Consider the following 24,888-nt stretch of genomic DNA (forward strand, 5'->3'; position numbering starts at 1 on the left):
ATGACAGAAAGGGGGAGAGAGAGAGCGCGCGAGAGTAAGAGAGCGAGAGAGAGCGCGAGTGCAAAAGAGCGAGAGAGAAAGAGAGCGAGAGTGCGAGAGAAAGAGGGAGCGAGGGAGAGCGAGAGAGAGAGAGAGCGAGTGAGAGTGCAAGAAAGAGCGAGAGCGAGAGAGAGAGAGTGCGAGAGTGCAAAAGAGAGCGAGAGAGAGAGGCCGACTTATCGTGCAGTCTTGGTTTACATCAATGCGACGAAAATCTGAGCAAACTAATTTTTGCAACCATAAGCATTCGAATGACTCATTTCCACCAAATAAACTTCACAAGTATCGAAGAAAAACTTTTGACCATCATACGATATTTTATATTGCTTATTTGTCTCAGATTTTTCGTTTCTGTTATCGAAGATATTCGTTGCAACGAACGGAGCGAATGGAACGTCGGTACAAACAGCATCCTCATTACGTCCAGTAATGCACACAGATCGTTACAACTCTTTGAATAGCAATGCTATCTAAGGAGCTCTCGCGAGATTACAGGTTCTATTTGCTTAAGGATAAGCTTAATATTCACGAGCGAATGAATTTCTTTGTATCCGCAGCGGCGGAAGATCGCTGAAACAAGGGAACAGTATTAATAACGTGCAATAACGTCTCCCGCTTGCTTTCTCAACTTCATAAACCTCCCCGATGGCGGAGGAAGGTTACGCTTTTAACCCTTTGCGCCACGGTCTCGTTCGCAGTTATTCCGGCCGGAGCTTCTTCATTAATACACATTTCTTTACGGAGAAGAAAAATATTCTGTCCATATCTGGACACCTGGATTTATTCCCCTTGAAAGCTAGAATTTTTATCAACATCCATATTTAAGACATTCCAATGGAATCGCCGTATCGCGAGTCGCGCGATAAAAATGTCGCAGATCAAAGCGCTCGATAAAAATATGAATTCGTATTAACGAAGTCACCGGGTGTTGGAAACATCATTCGCAAGAAACTGTTACGGAAGAAGGCTCCTGAAAGTTTTCGTCCTAACCTGACTCAGGGCGTTGCGGGTTTTATGCGATGTATGAGAAAGACAATTTCGTGGATTTTCAAACAGTTGGAGAATTCGAGGAACTTGAGAATATCGATGAACTATTTTTCAGTTATCAGAATGATCGACACTTTATCCATAATAATACAATGAGTATATATAATAAATTATGATAATAATATTATATAATAATATGTAATACATAAATTGTATAATATATAGTAATAAATAATAATAACAGTAATAATAATAATAATAATAATAATAATAATAATAATAAATAATAATAACAGTAATAATAATAGTAATAATAATAAATAATAATAATTAATAATAATGATTGATAATAGTAACAAATAATAATAATTAATAATAAGGATTAATAATAGTAACAAATAATATTAATTAATAATAATTAATAATAATAACAAATAATAATAAAAAATGATAATAGTGTTAATTAGTAACAATAACAAATAATAAAAAATGATAGTACTTAATTAATAATAACAATAATACTTCGGGACCAGTCTTCACTGTTAGACTGCAAACGACAGCCAATAAAAAAATACGTGTCGAATACATTTCCAAAAACAATCTTTCCCAAAAGTGTCGTCAAAATTGGCGCGTATCACTACCATAAATTCTCTAATAACTAACATTTTCGCCTAAAAACTTTTCCTTGTAAATGTCACAGTTATTGTATAATCGTGGTCCAAAGTGAAATTGCTTTCATCCGACCCCGGCCTCCCCACGTACGTCGCGTCACCCGCGGGTGCATCCCGAAAGAGACAATAGGCAGCCGTGCCCGCGGCACCGCACAGTTGCCGCATTTTCGCGTGCGGGCGCGTTTCGAATAGCGAGCGCGGCCCGATTGAAAGCGGAGTAGTAGTAGCTGCGGTTTCGAGGAGGCGCCGGCAAAGAAATCGGAGCTCATCGGCGGGCCGGTTGTTCAAACGGAAGCCAGCGGCAGCGGCGGGGAGGGGGGAGAGCGTACGTGGTCGGCGAGAGGTGCGCGCGCCGCGCATGCGTTCCGGCCTTGCCTAGATCTCGTACGCCGGGCACGGTTGTCCCGTATAAATCACAGGTTCGCTCGTCCCTCCTGGCCTAACTTGAAAAGCGCGGGTCCGCCGTCTCAAATAGCTGCTTGCTGGCTTTCGCGAATAAAACGTACGACGACGAAGATGCCCGAGATCCGAACGGCGCGGCGCCGTGGAACTCGGAGTGCCGAACAGAGAAAAAAAAGAATGTATGAACCGCGCAAGATCGAATGCAAAGGAGCAAAGATTCGAGTCTTGATTCGGTCGGCAGCCCTTTGATTCGTCGAGAAGCCTCTCGGAGGCGCCTTTTTACCGGGCGACGGCGGTTCTCGAGAACACTCGGCCTGGAATCGAGAGCAACTAGGGCAGCGAAGCCGGTTACTGTGCCGTCGGTCTGCCTTCGGGCGTAATTAACTTTATATTCATCGAATATGACGTATTTTTATTTTTTTATTCTTTAGCGAATTTTTATTGAAGTTATTAATTTGTTATTGTTTAGTTATTAAGCTATTAATTTATTATTATTTAGTTATTAAGTTATTCATTTATTATTATTATTTAGTTATTAAGTTATTCATTTATTATTATTATTTAGTTATTAAGTTATTCCTTTATTGTTATTATTTAGTTATTAAGTTATTCATTTATTATTATTATTTAGTTATTAAGTTATTCATTTAGTATTATGTAGTTCTTAAGTTATTCATTTATTATTATTTAGTTATTAAGTTGTTCATTTATTAAAACCAATCTTTGTTAAGCTTTTTATTCAACAATAAACAAAATGAAAGAGTAGGAAAATTTAATATGTTTCGCTCGATCAATAAATAGTTAATTATTTTCGAAAACGAACCAAAGGCACGGGAACTGGCCAGCCCACAGTAACCGGCTCCATTATCCTCCTGGTTAACAATGTGTTCTCGCAACAATTATTCTCGCTTGGGCGTTGATCGTCATTGTTCTCGCTGCAGAGATTTAAATAAATTAATTCTTCTTCTTTTTTTCTAAATCTCTTGATTTTGGTAATAAAATCGAAATATCATGAAAAGCTACTGCAATTAACTTTGATTAGGTTTTAATATTTGTGACTCGGCAGTCGATATCGTTAACAATAGAAACGTATAATTATTGACATTCTTTGTGTCTGCGATCTATAATGTTTAACGTTAATACCATTATAATAATATATATTAAATGAATATAAATTAAATATATATATATATATATATATATATATATATATATATAATAATAATAATAATATATATAATAATATATATAATAATATATATATATAAATTAAATATTCTTTTTCAAACAAAATAGAAAGCGTACGATCAAAAATAGCAATAACCCACCCCTTGAACAATAAAAAAAACTGTCTACCTAAACCTAGCACGCCACAACACTTTTTCGTCAAATTATTTTATTTTCCCTGGATATCGCAGTCAGCTTTTTTCGAAGAGATGTTAGAGGAGGATCGATCGCAGCAGTCGTCCACCACATTCCAATCACTTCTAACTCGTAAAATCTCGGTCCTCGAAACGGAGCGAGCAATCACGGCGATGGACGCTGCGCGCTGTTGCCTTTCTCATTTTTTTTCTTTTTCCGTTTTTTTTTTTTTGGTTTTTCGAAAACCAGACGACTACGAGGTAATCAATTAGCCCCGGTTCGGTGCGGTTCTCGCTATCCATGTAGAACCGAATTAGTCTATATCTCGAAGATAGGAAGTCGGCGGCGGCGAAACCGCTGGCAAAGGCGGTCGAGACGGACAAATCGCAGCGTCGCCTTCTAATCAGTTCGTTCGGTTAAACCGGGGACGCGTTATGGCGCTCGTAGGCCCTAGGCAATTTTTCCCGATGCCCGGACGTTAACTCTCTGCGACTTGTCTTATTCGTTGAACGTCGCAAGGACTCTTTTCTTTTTACAATAATTTGGTAGGTTGCATTTAAAAGGAAAGATTTCCTCGTGATTTTGGTTCAAGGAATTATTGATGATTAAGGAATTAAACTTACGGATCTTACGCATTTGTCACAAAAATGAGGGGATGAAACTTAAAATATTAATAATAATATAAAATATTATAATTATTATTATATTATTACATTATTATATTATTATTATATTATTATATTATTATATTATTATATTATTATATTATTATATTATTATATTATTATATTATTATATTATTATATTATTATATTATTATATTATTATATTATTATATTATTATATTATTATATTATTATATTATTACATTATTATATTATTTCATTATTATATTATTACATTATTATATTATTATATTATCATATCATTATATTATTATCAATAATATTAAAAATTTCCACACCATAAATTGCAACAATATTAGCGCTCCTAAATCTGAATTGAATAAATTACTAAAAATTTTTACGTGCTACCAACGAATATTTTTAATCTCAACTAAATGAAAAAGACATCAATAATAACTAAATAATTAAGATTCAAACGTCAATTGTCTCGCGTGTAATATTTATTTCGCATACAAATCCGTCGCGATCGCGAAATAATCGAACGTTTTACGAGCGTTAAATCGACGGAACCGCGAAGTAAAGCTGTTTCTCATCGGTAATCCGATAATCGGGAATCAATTTGCACGCGTTTTTTCGGCGATTCGGCGTGAAACAGCGAGCGGGCGGGGGACGGGGAGGGGGCGGGGGTCCCGTCATTAATTAGCATCGGAACAGCGACCGTTTGACAGAACGAAATTAAATGCAACACGGCATTTAACGCCGTCGGAACGTTTAATCACGAGTCTCATTCGTCTGTTTATTTTCCAGGTGAACGGAGCGTGGACCCTGCCCGGATTCGTCTGCGACTTTTACATCGCCATGGACGTCACCTGCAGCACCAGTTCCATTTTCAACCTCGTAGCAATCTCGATAGACAGGTGAGCGATCCGTGACACTGTCTCCGCGACTATACCGGAATCCATTGTTCACCGTTGCCGAACGTTCTCGCGCACGGAAATACAGTAAATTCTCCCCAATTGACGCACAGATTGCGCACGAAAATGGACAATTTGGGGACGAGGAGATATGATTGTTCGAGACTTCCTGCTCGTTTTTTTTTACTTGTCGACGATCGATAACCATAAAAAACGAGCCACAAGGCTCTAGCAATCGTATCTCCTCTTCCAAAATTGTTCATTTATGTGGACAATCTGAGCGTCAGTAAGGGAGACATTACTGTACAGTAATAATCTCGCATAATCATGTCTCCCCTTCTTAAATTATTCATTTTTTTTTGTCTACAAGTTGGAGGAAAATTATGCTCATGCTTCGAAGATCGGCGTTCCTTCCCTTGTCATTCAATTTTTCAATTCAAATATATATATTTGTAGTCGTCTATTTAAAACTGCATTCTTGTTTTACAATTTTGTTCGCTGTGTTTCCTAAAATCATCTACAAACACTATACAGTAATGTCTCCCTTACTGACGCTCAGATTGTCTACTAAATGGACATTTTGGGTAGAGGAGATACGATTATTCGAGACTTCCAGCTCGTTTTTATACTTGTCGACGATCGATAACCATAAAAAACGAGCCACAAGGCTCGAGTAATCGTATCTCCTCTTCCAAAATTGTTCATTTATGTGGACAATCTCAGCGTCAGTAAGGGAGACATTACTGTACAGTAATAATCTCGCATAATCGTGTCTCCTCTTCTTAAATTATTCATTTTTGTCTACAAGTTGGAGGAAATTATGCTCATGCTTCGAAGATTCGGCGTTCCTTCCCTTGTCATTCAATTTTTCAATTCAAATATATATATTTGTAGTCGTCTATTTAAAACTGCATTCTTGTTTTACAATTATGTTCGCTGCATTTTCTAAAATCATCTACAAACGCTATACAGTAATGTCTCCGTTACTGACGCTCAGATTGTCCACTAAAATGGACATTTTGGGTAGAGGAGATACGATTATTCGAGCCTTGCGTCTCATTTTTATAATTGTCGACGATCGATAACCATAAAAAACGAGCCACAAGGCTCGAGCAATCGTATCTCCTTTTCCAAAATCGTCCATTTATATGGACAATCTGTGCGTCAGTAAGGGAGACATTACTGTACAGTAATGTCTCTCTAATTGTCTCGCATAATCGTGTCTCCCTCTTAAATTATTCATTTTTGTTTACAAGTTGGAGGAAAATTATGCTCATGCTTCGAAGATTCGGCGTTCCTTCCCTTGTCATTCAATTTTTCAATTCAAATATATATATTTGTAGTCGTCTATTTAAAACTACATTCTTGTTTTACAATTATGTTCGCTGCATTTTCTAAAATCATCTACAAACACTATATAGTAATGTCTCCGTTACTGACGCTCAGATTGTCCACTAAAATGGACATTTTGGGTAGAGGAGATACGATTATTCGAGCCTTGCGTCTCATTTTTATAATTGTGGACAATTTATAACTATAAAAATAAATCGCAAGGCTCGAGCAATCGTTATCTCCTCTCCCAAAATTGTCCATTCACGTGGACAATCTGAGCGTCAATTAGAGAGACATTACTGTGCTCCTCCCTTTCCGGCAATAAGGAAGAGAAAAAGAATCGGGGCCGCCCCGATCCATTTACAAACTCGTCGAACAGAGATACGGTCGTATCGAACTCGAATTGCGAAATCGCAGAGAGAAGAATCCCGCGTATAGAAAATACCGTATAGAGAACAGGGGAAAAAGAAGAAATGTCGAAAAGTCAAGAAAAACCGGCCGACTGATTTAACCGGTACACGTGACTCGAATAACAGGGAAACGGGGTTGGCTCTTGCTCCGGCGAGCGACGAAATCAGCTGGTTGAAAGCTGTAGACGCGATTTCTGTGAATCAAATTTCTCCGAGAATTTTTCTCGGACCAAAACGGTCACGACCGAGCCGAAAAGAGTCCGCGAGACGGCCCCTCCTCCTCCCCTGCCCCTTTCCCGTTGTTCGCGGAATAGAGCCGGTCGAAAGTGCCACTGAATCGAAACACTTTGTGCCGAGTTCCAACCCTTTACCTTGACCGACGGACGGTTTTTCAAACTAAAATTCTGGCGATCGGTTTTCGGCGCGTTTCTATGGAATGTACAAAATTTCCTTTCAATTGTCGAAGCACGTTTGATAACTCGTTTCGCAAAAGGCATTTTTTAGATCTCCGTTATAGGCTCAGATGAAAAAGCTAAAAAACGAGGGTTTTCAATATTTTCTTTTAATTCCACTAGCAAAATTAGAGAAAGATCTTTTTGGCCATCATCCAGCAGACTAGTCGCTCTGTCATCTAAAAAAAAAGAAAAGATCCCAGTGATTTAGTTGAATTTTCAAAAAGTTATCGCGTTTTAAAAGGTGTTCGAACACTTTTGCGAGCCACTGTACGTTAAAACGTGCCCGGCTCGATGTAGAAAAATGAGCGCGGTCTATTAGGGACATTCCCAGCGCGCCTTTAAAGTTTAACGCTTGAAAGCCACGGAATCCGGATCGTATTATACGTCTTCGAGAAATCCCCGCGAGCAAGCGTTAATTTAGCGATTTAATTAATCAGAGCTTCTTTCCTCGGCCTCGCTCTTCCACTGGGACTAATCCTCCCCCGCCCCCCCAACCTTCCACCACGATTTTTCCTGGTCTTCTACACTTTCCAAAGCCATGAATATATCCCCGTTGGGAGGGGGGGGGGGACACAACGTATTAGCGGAAGCGGAGAGTAGTTTCGCATCTTGAACAAGAAACGGATGATATTTTACATTTTTATTCCGAGGAAATGGCTCGCCGTATATTCCGCGACGCGTTTGTTAACCCGGATACGTTTTTCCGCCGCCCGGTTTATGAAGGCAATCCTGAAACAACACCGCGAACACGGTATCATGTCTGTTTGATGCCGTGGTACGTCCCGGAGGATAATTAATGAAACTAGTAATAGCTGTTCCATTAATTGCAGTTAAATCGTTAGCAAGTGTGCTTAGCCTACGTTCGCGGGAAACGTGGAATTCATATTGCAAATATTTTGTAAACTTTAGCAAGAAGAAAGTAAATATCAAGAATTTAAAATTAAGAATCTTTTTATTTTTCAATATTTTTGTGTTTCTCTTATTATATTCTTTTTGATCGAATTCAAATAATAAAAATAAAACCAGCGATTTCGTACCGAAAAATAATAAACTTGCTCGACTTATGGACTCCGGATTTTGTGTATTTATAATAAAAATGAATAGCTGAATTGAAAGCAGAAGGAAGATTTAACGAATCCAAGAACATCTATGTATTATTTTCGAGTCATTAAATCATTCGAGAGAGAAAGAAATGTCTGTTCGGCTCGAGTCCGTTGGAATCGGTGATCAATGTTATTTCGCACGCAGTTCCAGAGACTACCTTTCGCTTAGAATTCTACAGAGTGTTCCAAAATTATTGTACAATAAACGAGGGGTTCCTTAGATCATTTCAAGCAACTTTTTCCTTTGCGAAAATTTTCTCCGAGGCTTCGTTCACGAGTTATCAACGAGAAATGCCCGACCAATGAGAGGCGAGCACGACTGGCGCGTGACGGCCCAGCCAACGAGCGGTGGAAGCGCTGTTCCGCTCATTGGCTCCGCCGCGGCGCGCCGCCTAGCGCCAGCTGATCTCGCCTCTCTCATTGGTCACCGTTTTTCGTTAATAACTCGCGAACGAAGCCTCGGATTGCATTTTCGCAAAGGAAGAAGTTACTTCAAATGACTTCAGGAATCGTTCACTTCAGGTACAATGCAATACAAACATTTCTCACTTGTCCAATAATTTTGGGACATCCTGTATAGTGTAAGAAAACGTGCGAAACTTGTGTTTTGATCGAACACAACGGGGCTACACGTTCGAATCGACGAACGAAAACGTAAGAGTAACTTTCGTGTCGGTCAAACATTGGGACACTGTACGAAATGAATTTGAATTGCAGATACATAGCGGTGACCCAGCCGATAAAATACGCGAAGCACAAGAACAATAGAAGAGTGTGGTTGACGATTACTGTTGGTTTGGGCGATATCTGCCGCGATCGGCAGCCCGATTGTTCTTGGTTTGAATAACACACCCGACCGGCTACCGGACCAATGCCTCTTCTACAACGCGGACTTCATCATCTACTCGAGCCTATCTAGTTTCTACATACCCTGCATCATCATGGTGTTTCTCTACTATAACATATTCAAGGTGAGCGTTGATCGCGGCGCATTTTACAATTACATTATTTTTCCGTGCATATTTCCGTGAGAATGATGTTCAATATTTATTTTCTTTTTCGTAGCGTCGATACGATATTTCGTTTCGGTAATGGTATTGGTGGACTGCGGATTTATGCGTTTATATGGCGAAAATGAATAAATGAAATTCGAAACAGCGAGAGTATTTAAACGATTTAACGATATTATTGCGTCACGCTCAACTCGTTAAGCTTATTTAAACAAGACATACGTAATATATAAATAATATATTTATATATCATATTTATAATTTTTTTTATTTTTATATATATTTTTATTTTTATTTATTTATATATATATATATATATATATATATATATATATATAATTTATATTATTATAAATTATATAATAATATAAATATTATATTATATTATATTATATTATATTATATTATATTATATTATATTATATTATATTATATTATATTATATTATATTATATTATATTATATTATATTATATTATATTATATTATATTATATTATATTATATTATATTATATTATATTATATTACATTATATTATAATATAATATTTATAATAATATAAATTATATATATATATTATTATATAATTTTTATATATATAATTTATATAAGTAAAAGAGAAATTTTGCATGAAGATCCGCAGTCTAGTTATTAGTATCGTAGATATTTAAGGGACACGACGACTGTAAAATCATTGGCTGACAACACGCTGTTTCGTCGACGAATTAATTACAACATTACAATAAATCATCGAAAAGATGATCGATATTTTTTGCTCGAGCCGCAACGTTAAAACGATATCCCCGCCACGATGATCTACGATGAGACAGGTGGAATAGGACCAGCCAATGGTCAGGCAAGTGAAATAGGGCGACCGAGGTCAGACACGTGGAATGAGGTGATCTATGATCCGACAAGTGTAATAGGAACAATTTTCGGTCGAACGTGTGACACCGAGGTTCGGGGGTCTGTGTTGGGCATCGGCGAGTAGAATAGGTACAGCATATAGTCAGACCAGGTAGCGTGTGATCGAACAAGTGGAACGTGGTTGTCTCTGGTCAAACGAGTGAAATGGGGATATCCTGTGGTCAGACAAGCGGGATAGGTGCGACCTATGATCAGACAAGTTCAACAGGGGCGGTCTACGGATAATTACAGTTGTAAAATGGTGAAACGCTACGGTGACATCGATCAGACAATGTTGAACGTTATTCTGTTTTCTGTTCAAGAGAAAAATTCACTAAAATTTCTTCAATGGAATGAACTAAGTAAAATATATACAAGTGTACTTGAATAAAACTAGTGTCCGATTAGAATCTTTTTGTTGTTGGTAATTTTCAGTAACCCAAGAAGAATATAGTCTAATGGTCGAAGACAGATAAGAAACAAAATAAAACGTTTTAAGGACGTAGAAACATTAAAAAGTATTCCTTGTCAGATGTACTCGGAAATACCATCTAAACTGCTTTTTTAATGCCTCGTCAGATGGTAGTATTTTTTTATAGTATTTTTTTCTACTATTTTTCTATAGTGTTTTTTTTTATTGTATTTCTTTTACAGTATCTTTTTTCTAGTGTATTTTTTATAATATTTCTTTTATATAGCATTTATTTTATAGTACTTTTTTATAGTATTTTTATTATAGTATTTTTATTTATAGTATGTTTTTCGGACCCAGAGCTCGACGTCTGACCTTTGGTCAGAGGCCTTGACCGAGGCCTTGACCGTTTGACAGTTGATGCCGTCTACTGTTTGTTTATGTTAGAGCAACGACGACAAATACAGAAACAAATGCAGCAAAAAAGGTTCGGTGAGATAATAGCAATAATAATAGTAATAATAAAAGTAATAAAAAATACGATAAGATAATAGTAATAATAGTAATAATAATAGTAACAATAATAGTAATAATAATAGTAGTAATAACAGTAATTAATAATAGTAATAATAACAATGATGACAGTTACAACAAAATTTTAGTTCGAAATGTTTGTACGCATAATAATAGTAATAATAACAGTAATTAATAATAGTAATTAATAATAGTAATAATAGTAATAGTAACAATAGTAACAATAACAATGTTGACAGTGACAACAAAATTTTAGTTCAAAATAATAATAATAATAATAATAATGTACGTATAAGGTCATGGGTCCATCTGGACCCGGACGCGGTGCTGCGCGCGAACGTCCAACCGCCGGTACTGCGAGGGTGAAATAATAAATGGGTCACGCTGCATAATAGCTAAGGAAGTATAGTACTAGTGACGAGTCAGGGTAAGCCAAAAGCGAGTCGCCAGCCAACAAAACGAAAATATTCCGAGGGGCAATTTCTCCTTCAAGCCTGCGACAGTCCCCGATAATGCGTTCGTAGGGACGCGTCGCCGTATACGGGACAACGGAAACGAGAAAAACAGATTAGTGTCCGCAGCATCACGGGGCTTGTAGGGTCGTCTTGGACGGTCGTGCGCGCTCAGAAACAAAACCCGGATATTCTGGCACGGACCTGGTAATATTCCCGCCTGCCAAATTATGCGGGTGTAATTTTCACGCCAGATGGAAACGAAATCGCTGAGCACGCTGCATTCTGCGATTACGTTGCGGTTTACCGTGTATTCGTTCCGCGACAACCGTAATTCACAGACCGTTTTTATCCTTTCCGCATGTTTTTACTTTTGCTGGTTTACCTAAAAAGGCTTCGAAGATCAGTTCGAAAATTATGATTTATTCTATAAATTGATATCGCGTGATTTATTTACAGTCCACCAGAGAACAAAATATATTTTTCTGAACGCAGCGTACGGAGCGCGGTTAGAAACGCTGTTGTTGCGGTGTTGGAGTTAGTTCGCTGTGATATGCAGGATGTTTCAGAAATGTCTCGCAACTCGGATTGAGGGCTTCCTGAGATTATTCGAAGAAGTTTTCTCCTTAGCGAAAATGCAATCCGCGGCTTCGTTTAGGAGTTATTGACGAGAAACGATGACCAATGAGAGGCAAAATCAGGTGGCGCGAGGAGGCCAAATCAATTAGCGGAACTGGGCTTCGAGCGCTCGTCGAATCGGCCGCCTCGCGCCGCCGATCTCCGCCGAACTCCGCCGATCTCTGCCCTGGCGCCGCTGAGCTCTGCCGAGCTCCGCCGTACTTCGCTGAACTCCGCCGATCTCCGCCTGGCGCCGCTGAGCTCCGCCGATCGCCGCCGAACGCCGCCGAACGCCGCCGAACGCCGCCGAGCTCCGCCGAGTGCGTCACTCATTGGTCACCGTTTTTCGTTAGTAACTCGTAAACGAAAAGCCGCGGATTGCATTTTCGCCAAGGAAAAAGTTATTTCAAATGACGTGAGGAATCCCCATTTCCGGACTGCGAGACATTTCTGTGACATCCTGTATACTTGAATAACGTACGTTTCTTAAAAATAGAAGTATCAAGATTTTACTATTTTCGCGTCTGTTCGGCGTGTCGTCTTAACGCTCGCTTCGCAGGAATCATTCGATCGTCGCCCGAATCGTCTATAAAACTTCACCGTTTTCTTTTCGCTTCGCGTAGCCTCTGTCGTAAAAGCATAGTGCCGCGGTTTAACGTTGGGGGGGGGGGCGGTACCGGTGGAAACGTCGATGTAAAAGGCATGAAATATCATGCCTTTATATTCAGCCGTAACATGTCCGCGGGTGGAGAGCATTTCTCATAATACACCGGTCGCTTGCAGCTGAATTCTCAAATGTATCTTCAATACGCGAAATACCTTCCATCGTGAGCGTCGTGATAAATTTCTCTACTTTGATATACACGTGTAACGACCAGATTAAGTGGACCGCGCGTGGTATCGACAGCTTGCTACTTTGCTGCTAACCTTGCGGGAATGTTTCACGGAAAGTCTACCCGGGGAATATTTTACGACCTCTGGGCGCGCGATTCGAAAAAAAAAAATTACTGCGCAACGCGCACGGATTTTTAGATTCCGCGTCGTTTATTACGATTTCGCGATTTCGTCGCGGTCGTCGCTTCGCGTATACGGTTTCTGTATATATATATATATATATATGTGTTCTAATTATTTTAAATAGACCGCGGATTTTATGCACAAAATTGAGACAAAATTGAGTAGGTGAATTACGCGATCAGGATACGGAAACGAGTATTCTGTTCAACTTTCATTTCTTGTGATCGACGCGAATAATTTTTATTTTTGATAATGATCCGAAGTCTAACTGCAATTATTGCATTATGAAAGGAGCAGCATTGTATAATTGAAATTCGTTTCATTGTTGCAATTAATTTTGTGCCCTTGTGTTAAATGCAAACTCATAAAATGTTCATACAATAATATAATATAATAATATAAATATAATATATATAATAATAATAATATAATAAAGTAAAATAAAATAAAATATAATAATATAATAATAATAATATATAATAACGATATAAAAAATAAATATAATAATATAATAATAACAGTATATAATAACGGTACAAAAAATAAATATAATAATATAATAATAACAATATACAATAACGATATAATAAATAAATATAATAATATATAATAACCGTATAAAAAATAACTAATATAAAATAAGAAAATTCATATAACAATCGACAGCCTATTTTACTTTTATTACTAGAAACGCTTCGATCAGCGAAAGAAATTTTCTCCTTCTCGTTTTAACGAAGATTTCGCACGATTTAAGAACACTGTACCGGAATCGAATTTTATACCACAGTTTAACTTTTATTATTCGAGTATACAGAAATGTATCGTTCATTCTCCATGCGTAGAGATTCATTCATGAGACAAACGTTTCCATCTCTAGCAGAATTGTATCAGACATTTCTATATCGAACGTATCGATTCCACGACATTTACGTATTATCGTCCGTTACGTTGATCGATGCTCGCGATCCTATATCGAATCCGATCGAGCACAGATAGGAGAAGTTTCTTTCGCAGGCTTTTGATTTATCTTGAAGCGACGATTTCAATTTCGCGTTTCCAGGCTCTGCGGAACAGGGCGAAGAAAGCCAGGGCCAACCGGAAGCCGAACATGGGCGACATTAAACCCGGCAGTATAATCGAGAACATCGCGCATACACGCAGGTGAGCCGACAGTTCTGGAACCGTGGCCGAGAAAAAAAAACGGTTCTCGTTCCCGCTCGCGAATTTCACCAAGAATTTTCTAGGATCTCCTTTAGAAAGCAGCGCCGGATAAGGGAAAGAACGGATCGAAATATACGAAACGAAATACATGCATTGTTATCGCGCGCGTTACGCAATACAGTAATGTCTCCCTTACTGACGCTCGGATTGTCTACGAAAATGGATAGTTTAGGTAGAGAAGATACGATTATTCGAGCATTTTGGCTCGTTTTTATATTTATTGGCAATTGGTAACTATAAAAACGAGCTGCAAGGCTCAAATAATCGTATCTCCCCTTCCCAGATTGCGTCATTTTTTGTGGACAATCTGAGCGTCAATAATGTCTCCCTTGCTGACGCTCAGATTGCATGCAAAACTGGACAATTCGGAAAGAGGTGATACAATTATTCCAGCATTTTGGCTCGTTTTTATATTTATTGGCAATTGGTAACTATAAAAACGAGCTGCAAGGCTCGAATAATCGTATCTCCTCTTCCCAAATTGCGTCATTTTTTGTGGACAATGTGAGCGTCAGTAAGGGAGACATTACTGTACGCGAGCGATACAATAATGTCTCTCTTATTGACGCTCAGATTGCGCGCAAAACTGGACAATTCGCAAAGAAGTGATACGATTATTCGAGCATTTTGGCTCGTTTTTATATTTATTGGCAATTCGTAACTATAAAAAACGAACCGCGAGACTCGAATAATCGTATCTCCTCTTCCCAAATTGCGTCATTTTTTGTGGACAATGTGAGCGTCAGTAAGGGAAACATTACTGTACGCGAGCGATACAATAATGTCTCCCTTACTGACGCTCGGATTGCGCCCAAAACTGGACAATTCGCAAAGAAGTGATACGATTATTCGAGCGTATTTCAGCTCGTTTCTATAGTTGTTGACAATTCGTAACTATAAAAAACGAACCGCGAGACTCGAATAATCGTATCTCCTCTTCCCAAATTGTGTCATTTTTGATGGACAATCTGAGCGTCAATTAGAGAGACATTACTGTACTCTGACACGTGGTTCGATGTCTAATGCTGTTCTCTAAGTTCCACGGAATCTCGAGTTGATCAAACGGAACAGAATCGAAGCCAAAACTTCGTTGAATTGCGGAGAGAATTTTCATCGAACCGCTGGGGCACCGTTTTGTTACTACATCAGGCTGCTGCATACGAGCTCGATATCTATCATTTATCGGTGTGATTCATCGCGCCTTTGTACAGGGAACATTTTCGATCACGCTGATTGCGAGACGCGCTGCGCTGTTTACTATCGCAATTAGACCGCTCGAAAATTCAGCCAAATTCAGCATTTGGCAGCGCGTAATTCTATGAAGGAAATTTTCGGGGGGTTATTGCGGAAAATTTATTCCGATTAGTTCGTATGCAGCAGAGGCACGGACACGTTGTCGACAGATCTTTTGGAAGCGGTGGCAATTTTTGTGTGTATTGGCTAACACGGATTGTTTTTGCGAATTACGTTTCGATTATACGTTTTGATGTTTATAGTAAATTCTTCCTAATATAGTCTCGCAGCTCGAAATTGAAAACAGGCGATTCAGACACGATTGTATGACGTGGCTCGCTTTAATAGTTGTGGACATCTTGTGAGAGAAAGAGAGAAAGAAAGCAAAAGAGAAAGAAAAAGAAAGCAAAAGAGAAAGAGAAAGAAAGAAAAAGAAAAAGAAAGCTAGACAGAAAGAGACAGAAAGAGAGAGCAAGAGGGAGAAAGAGATAGAGCAAGAGAGAGCAAGAGAGAGAAAAGAGAGAGAGAGAGGGAGAGAGTGAGAGAGAGCGCGAGAAAAAGAGGGAGAGAGAGAGAGTGCGAGAGAGCGAGAGAGAGAGAAAGAGAATACGAGGGAGAGAGCGAGAGAAAGCGAGAGCGAGTGCGAGAGAGTGCGAGAGAGCGGGAGAGCAAGAGAGAGCGAGAGCGAGTCTTTCTACTTTCTTCTGTCACTCCAAATAATAGCAAAATTGCAAAAATCATCTAAAAAGAAAAAAAGAAAATTCAGTCCAGTTTCAAAAAAGTTTTCGCATTTTTTGGGCAACCGTGTATTCTACAATCTACTCGGCCCCCGCTCGAGACTAAAATACGATTAAAATCAAAGATCCGGTTGCGCGCGCGAAACGAAAGCGCGTGTCGCAGACAGGCAGAGTAATCATCACGAGGTCGAGAAGCTGCTTCCAAGCGATCTGTCGCTGTGTTATTAAAGAAAAAAAAACGCACGTCACTTTGTGGTGCATGAATGTTGCATGAGTCCCGTAAGCATGAGTTAGCCCGGCGCCGAGGGTTGTATCGAGGCCGGAATAGTAGGGTGGCGCGGATCCGGCTCGGCAATATCTCGGGGTGGCAATTTTCCATTTCCACGTGGCGGCGCGGCGCGAAGATCAAAGTGCTCTTTAAGCGCGATAAATTTATTCGCGGATCCGTCGGGTCGGTCACCTTGTCGCCGGCAGCCCCGAAGAGGTACGGGGCTTCATTTCGAATGTGTCGCGTGCTCGAGGAGACCGCCATTTTTTTCAATTTTCGCCTTGTGTAACTCTTGCATTCCAACGAGACGATTTCTCACGGAGATTGGCGCGGTGTCGTGGCCGAGAGACGGTGGAGCGGAAAGAGGAGATGAGAAAGGAGATGAGAGAGAGAGAGAGGGGGGGAGAGGGAGAGAGGGCCGGGGAATATGTCGGACGGGGCGGGAAAGGCGCGAAGAAAAGAAAGTCTGAAGCAGAATGGCAGACCTAAGAGGAGCGGGAGAGAGAGAGAGAGAGAGAGAGAGAGAGAGAGAGAGAGAGAGGAAGGCTAAGACCGGTTAAGTCCCGAGCATCTCCGGATAATACGCTTTTCTCGCGCGCGCGCGCGCGAGGCTTCATTTCCGTTGTCCCGAGGTCGGCGTACTTGCCTTGAATAGCCAACTACTTCGCCTTCGATTTAATTGCCGGCTTTTGTGCCCGGCTGTTCCCGAGTGTCGTACGTTTGTTCATCGACGAGGAGGACTATGGCGGCCGGGGCTCTCCCGACGGGTTTCTCGCACGGCGAGGCACGTAGCCTTGTTTGCCGGTGAAGATGATTTAATACCCACTTTCGACCCCCCGCATTCTTTCCGCTACGGAAATAAAGAGTGCTCCAGAACAAGCACCTGTACCGGAGAACAGCTACAGCTTAAAGAGATTCTACTTTCGTTCCCGTTGCCATAAGGCTGCGTTGCGTGAACAAAAACAAAAAAGGAAAAGAAAAGTACAGCAATTTCTCGCAGAAATGTTTTCCAGTCGGAAGCGAGACATGCGGATCTGAGAATACTGGGGCATGATTCTTCGAGCCTCGCGCGAGAGAGAGAGAGAGAGAGAGAGAGAGAGAACGAAACTAGCCGGAAAGGAAGAGGCCAGCATATGGATCTACATTAATCCGATTCATAGTAACGCTGGAATAAAAACAATGCTTTAACTTCTCCATTTCTAATTTATTATACGTGAAAATTTGTTTAACACATTGGTGAGATTGTTGCGATTAAAATGAGTCCAAACACGACATGCTTCAGACTAATTATATTCAATTAGTAATTCAATTAATAATTCAATTACAACGATCTTATTTTATACAATCAGAAGTATCTGTTGAAACTATATCGTGTTTGGTCTCGTTTTAATCAGAAAATTGTTAGCAATGCGTTAAAAAGATCAGTTTTAAAATGTTAAGATTTAAAAAAGTTATTGTCATTGTCATTGCATTATGCGTTATTATTCCAAATGTATTGTCCGTTGACTTCGCCGACTTCGTCGAATCTTAGCATTCACGTAAACTGAAAAATCGATAAATTACAGGAATTTCTGCAAAATTTAATTTCGTTGCAGTTTCATTGTAAAATGTGAATTATATATTGTGAAATTCCCATTTTTATTAGTTATGTTATGGACATTTGAAGAGGGAAGAATTGACAGTTTTTATTAACCCAGAGTTTCGCATTGCTTTCTATTATTTAAAAAATATATATAAATATCTAACAATTTTTAATTTAATTTTCTTGCATCAAAATTTATGCCATAGTTATATTAATACATAAATATTAAATTCAAAGTTTATATATATATAATAAACTTTTAATTTAATTTTTAGATATGTAAAAATTTATATATAAATATATAATATATATAATATATATAATAATACATATAAAATATCATAATATACGTGTCTAAAAATTGTTAATTTAATTTTGATGCAAAATAGACGTAATAAACATTACATTCCCCTATAATAACGCAAATGTTCGTCCACTGGAAGATATTCATTCATCGGACCGATCACCCTAATCGTTTTTATACGCGGTGTATCCAGTTCCATTTCTTCCGTTCGCCTTACTATAATTAGAGGTAGTCATAATTGCCTGAATATTTTTGGACGATGGCATACGATCCGAGCGCTACTCTGCGAGTGTTTTAATCTTTCGATCGATTTTAAACGCCTGATACGGCACCACTCTAAATCGCCAGTAATTCTCCATACGTTGGAATAAATATGAATTATACGTCGCGCGCGGTCTCGCAGACCGCAAAGTCTCAATTGGCCAGATTCCGAGCCGAATTCCGTAACTCGTTCGGATTAAGAAGTTCGTAATCTCTGGCAAAGGCAATTACTCTCTCTCTTTCTCTCGGTTTCCCTCTCTTCGTGCCCACTGAACGACGTCGCCTGGACTCAGTGATATTAACGACGACACGCCGGTTCCCTAATTATTATTTACGGACTCCTTGTAGGTCGCCGCGGCCTACGTATAGCAGAATATATATGTATGTATGTATAAACACCGTCGATAAATTAGACTTAGCTGTTCCGTGGAACAGCAACGGTCGCATTTCGGCTGCACAACCACGACTTTTCCCGCGGGCGCGATACGTATTCAACATAATCTCGGACCCCGGCCTTTCGCAAATTCTCCCCGGCCCCTCGAACGCCGCTGCCAACCACATAATCTGCGTCGGTGAAAGAACCAAAGGCGTAGGAATAATAGTATAGAAGCAACTCGATGTGCTGCGTCGAAGAACGGATTACAGTAATTTTTGCCTAATTCTCGCGCGTGCTCAATTTGCGCACGAAAATGGACAATTTGGAGAGTGGAGACACGATTTTTTTATAATTTTTTATTATATTATATTTATTATATTATATAGTTTATTATAGTTTTTATAGTTACCGATTGTTAATAATCAAATCGAATTGTCCATTTTTGTTTACGAGCTGAATGTTATCTTTTCAATATTTAATTGTAATTATTACACCGCGGACCTTTCGGCACGGTTAAAATTGTCTGCACAAATTGCAAATATAGGAATAGGAATATATTTCTCAATATATTTATTATATATTATATAATATATTGAAAATTATATAATAATAATAATATAATATAATATAATATATATATATATATATATATATTATTATTATTATTATTATTATTATTATTATATAATTCTCAATATATTATATAATAATAATAATATAATATAATATATATTATTATATATATATGTATTATATTACATATATTATATTATAATTATTATATATTTCGCAATATATATCTTGCAATAGAAATATATTTCTCCTCTCAATAATAATAAATCAAAAGGAAGCGCGAATTAGGGAGAAATTGCTGTACCAACTATGCCTCCAAGCCACGAAAGAAATTACAAGAAAATGCATACAATGTTCATAGTACATGATTGACTTTACACAATAATTTCTTCTTACGTTCAGCTTGAAATATATTTTCAATCCTGTCTTGCAAAACGATTCTGAACAGTAAAAACACAAGAAATAACCGATAGTCAATTACTATAAAAACGAGACGCAGTACTCGAATAATCATGTCTCCACTTCCGAGATTGTCCAATCTGAGCGCGAATTAGGGAAAAAAATGATCGTACAACAATGGTACACTGTGCGGAAACAATCGACGTCCATCTATGCTGAAAGATAATCGATTCTTATTGGCAAACGGTACTCTACAATTTTTCACGGTGTGTCGATATAGCTATAAATTAAAATTATTGTTATTAATTAGAAATATTATTCTCGTTATTCATTCCGTGAATTTCGTAAATTAACGTCCGAAAGCTTTTGGAAGGAAATTGCAGCTTTTATTTTCGTACAGTTTTGATGCGCCTATTTAAACGGCCGGTCTAACGTGCTCTCGTTGAAAATATGTGCTAATTTCACGCACGTTTCTAAAGTACCAGTTTTTACGAACATTTCTCTGAAACACCGATTTAACCGTGCTCGTTCAAAATATCAGAATTATTCTCGAAGCACCATCGGCGGAATTTCGGTGTAGAACGAAAAGGAATAAATATTAAGCGAAATTATATTACATTATGCAATTGCTTGCGAGCATGATCTTTAATCTCTTGCTTCATAATTTCGGCTGCCAATCTGTGAATATTTTAAAAGTGTATCACCGCGGGTTAACCGTACCGCATTAATTTTAAAACGATGCAAATTATTCCGTTTCATTTTCTCCGCCGTTCCGTAGAGCGTCGGGTAGAATTTAATATTTAACATGTTTTAATTTGAGAGCCCGAAATGAAATTTCAGGGGAAAGGAATAGCGAACCGTGGAGAATGTAATGGTCGAAATAAGACGGACGCGGACGTTTACCGTGAAAAGTACAGTAAACGCGTACACAGTAAATTCTCCCTAATTGACCCTCGGCTTGTACGCAAAGATTGGACAATTTGGGAAGAGGAGATACGATTATTTGAGAATTTACTATATATATAATATTGTCGCGGAGGAAGATGATTGTCCCACTGGTGCAGAAGGTAATTTTTGGGAAGCTAATTTTTTGCCACGGTTCGAAGGCAATTCGGGGGCCACGTGACACTATTAGAAGGCAATTCGCAGACCACTTGACACGATTCGAAGGCAATTCAGAGACCACATAACATTATTAGAAGGCAATTCGGAGGCCACTTGACACTATTAGAAGGCAATTTGGAGGCCACGTGACACGATTCGAAGACAATTCGGAGGCCATATGACACGATTCGAAGGCAATTCGGAGGCCACGTGACACGATTCGTAGGCAATTCGAAGACAATTCAAAGGCCACGTGATACTATTAGAAGGCACTTCGGAGGCCACGTGACACGATTCGAAGGCAATTCGGAGTTCAGATGCCACGATTCGAAGGCAGTTCAGAGGCCACGTGACACGATTCGAAGACACTTAATTCGAAGGCCACATGCAACGATTCAAACGGTAGTGATAGACGTATCAAAAAGGAGAAGAAAACGAGAAAATAAAATAACCCATTGGACGAAGTCCAAAGTGAATTCACTCGAGAAATGTATCATCGATAACCGAATGAACTTTATGCAGGGTGTCCCTAAATTGTAGTACTTCCGGGAAATGAGAGATTCCCGAGGTCATTTGAAGCAAGTTTTTCCTTTACAAAAATTGTCTCCAATGTCTCTTTAACACGATCTATTAAGGAAAAACAGTGACCAATGGGAGGCGAGCTCGGCTGGCTTGCCGCCTCGCGCCAATCAGCGGTACTGGACTCCGACCGCTCGTTGGCTCGACCGCCTCGCGCCAGCCGAGCTCGCCTCTCATTGGCCAACGTTCTTCGCCAATAACTCGTAAACGAAGCCTCGGAGAAAATTTTCGCAGAGGAAAAAGTTGCTCCAAATGACCTCAGGAATCCCTCATTTCCGAAAATACCACGATTTTAGGGCACCCTGTATAAACATTACTGTTACGCTCTGCCTACCAAATACAGTAAATTCTCCCTAATTACCGCTCAGAGGCGATACGATTACTCGAGCCTCGCGGTTCGTTCCTATAGTCACCGATCGCCAATAACTATAAAAACGAGAGCCGCAAGGCTCTAATAATCGTCGGGAGAATTTACTGTGCTCGGGTTAAATGCAACGCGGCGCAAGTCGAACGCAATTCCCAAGACGCGCAGTAACTGATTATCGGCTGCATTCTCGGCATCCGGCGGTTATCAAGATGCGTTGCATCGATTCGTAGACTAATGGCGTATTCCGCGGTTCAGCAAGCTATCCCGATTTCGTTATACTAATTCGAGCCTCGCCGCGCCCTCCGAAATGGACCTCCGTGCGCCGAGGCGTTCGCCTATCCAACCTGTAACGTCACTGGATACTGTAATCCGATTACCGGGCACCGGGCGCACGGCTGCAAATGTCCATATTATCCGGATAATACGACAATCGAAATTCCTGCATAATATACACACGCATCTTGCGCCGATTTTATGGCGAACGGGGCCGAATGTCTGCGTTAACGAAACGAGCCTCCCCCGTCACCCCCGTACCCGCGTTTCTATCGCCGGAATTACCCTGGGGACAGCGCGGACGCGAACCCTTGTAACCACTTCACCTCGATAATCCCGATGTTGCCCGAATCTGTGCAACCTACTCGCTAAATTCGGCGACGATACGTAATCTAGAACGATGTCGTTTGCCGTCGAATTTTGCGATTCTCTTCCGCCGCGAAACGGCGGAATAACGTCCCGCAGAAGCACGTGAAGTAGCTCTCGTTTTAGGACAGAAAAATTTGCGTTAACCTTCGTATGCTTCTCAGAAATATTTGTGTGCATGTGTGTGCATGAAAACAGATTTTAGGATGTTACTTTCGCCTAGTTTTGCTTCGTACTTTTCATCGATACATATTCCTAAAATCATTGTATTTCTGGGTACTGAGGGGTTCGTGAGATCATTTGAAGTAACTTTTTCCTTTGCGAAAATGCGATCCGCCGCTTCGTTTACGAGTTATTAAGGAAAAACAGTGACCAATGAGAGGCGGGATCAGCTGGCGCGTGGCGGCCGAGCCAATGAACGGAACTGTGCTCCGCGCGCTCGTTGGCTCGGCCGCCTAGCGCTAGCCGAGCTCGCTTCTCATTGGTCAGTGTTTTTCGTTAATAACTCGTTAACGATGTCTTGGAGAATATTCTTGTAAAGGAAAAAGTTGCTTCAAATGATCTCGGGAATCCCTCGTTTCCCGGGAATACCATAATTTTGGGACACTCTGTATAATGCACAGCCGCGGAGAAAATGTAATCTGGACATCTTTTAAAACGAAATAACTTTTGTTAGATTGGATCGAACGATTCGAAGCTTTTTTTTAGACGACAGAAGGGACGGTTTGCTGGACGATGAATGAAAAAGATTTTCACGAAAATAGCAATTTGGTGGAATGGCAAAAAAAAGGAATGAAGAGTCAGGTTTTTCAATTTTTTTATCCGACCGCGTAACGAAAATTTCATCAATACATTCCACCCGTTGCAAATATTTTTTCGCAAACATTTTTTCACACGTTGTTTAATAAACTAGTCTTTCTGATATCTCAAAAAAAAAATCGACTCTTTTAGATCGATTTTTAAAAAATTATTATAAAAAATTATACAACGTTATATTTTAAAGAAATTCAGTCGATAATTCGAACAAATTGGAATTAGATCGTCCACGGTGCCCGGAAACAGAAAATTATAAAGAGAATCGTACGAAGATTAACGCTTGGTTGTCCCAAAAATTTATTTCGTTTGCAGTCAGTTGGGAATAATTTTTTTAAGCAAGCGAAAGGCGCTGTTAAATAATTGTAAGCTGAAGCACAATGATAATCGCGCTGCTTGCATTTTATATGTTCGCTTTGACTGCATCGCAAACAGAACTTTCGGGACAATGCAAAGCATAAATTCATTATTTAAATAATTGTTCGGAAATGAAATTGTTTCATTTTCGTTCTCGTGTATATGTGTGATTGCATGCATGTACGATTGCATCAATGTTCGTCGTTATTTATGTTGCCTCTATTATTGTGAGCTGTTATTATTGAAATGCAACTTTCCAAGAATATTAATTAATGTTGTGCTTTAATATTCTCCTAGCAATTATCTATTCGCGCTAATCGCGTTCGATCTTGTTTCTTTAGGCGACATATACAGAACAGAATATTTAACTGGCGATGTTCTACGAATTCTTTTGTAGAAAATCAAAGTGCAATTTATTAGGAGCGATAGCTTACACACACGTGACAAGATATGCACACAAATGCTTTCTATTTATTTACGAGTTTCGGACATTTACGGATAGCATTTCGAAACATTTTTGAAAATCATACTGTCCAGTAGGAAGTCATTTCCACAGTAATTTCTCCCAGAAATGTTCGGAGCCGGAATCGAAACACGCAGATCTGAGAGTACTAAGTCGCGCTAAGATATGATTCTTCGAGCCTCGCGGCTCGTTTTTATAGAAACTCGAGGTAGTCGGCAAAAAAAGGCAGCGGCCAGCACGTTAATACGAATGCATAGTAATGCTAGAATAAAAATGATGACTCAACTTTTTTATTTCTAACTTTTTGCTACGATTTGATGGCAATTCGGAGGCCATGTGACACTATTAGAAGGCTATTCAGA

General features: G+C 39.2%; 1 protein-coding gene across 1 annotated transcript in view; it reads left to right on the plus strand.

Moving 5' to 3' along the window:
- The window catches only part of Dop2R (dopamine D2-like receptor), a 435,398-nt gene that overhangs the window by 392,691 nt on the left and 17,819 nt on the right, over positions 1 to 24,888 (plus strand). The window contains 4 exon segments of the mRNA XM_076524254.1: positions 4,895 to 5,004; positions 9,019 to 9,088; positions 9,090 to 9,272; positions 14,311 to 14,411. Of these exon segments, the coding sequence (XP_076380369.1) occupies positions 4,895 to 5,004; positions 9,019 to 9,088; positions 9,090 to 9,272; positions 14,311 to 14,411 (464 nt within the window).

Source organism: Megalopta genalis, chromosome 8 (genome assembly GCF_051020955.1).
Source record: "Megalopta genalis isolate 19385.01 chromosome 8, iyMegGena1_principal, whole genome shotgun sequence".
Lineage (NCBI taxonomy): Eukaryota > Metazoa > Arthropoda > Insecta > Hymenoptera > Halictidae > Megalopta > Megalopta genalis.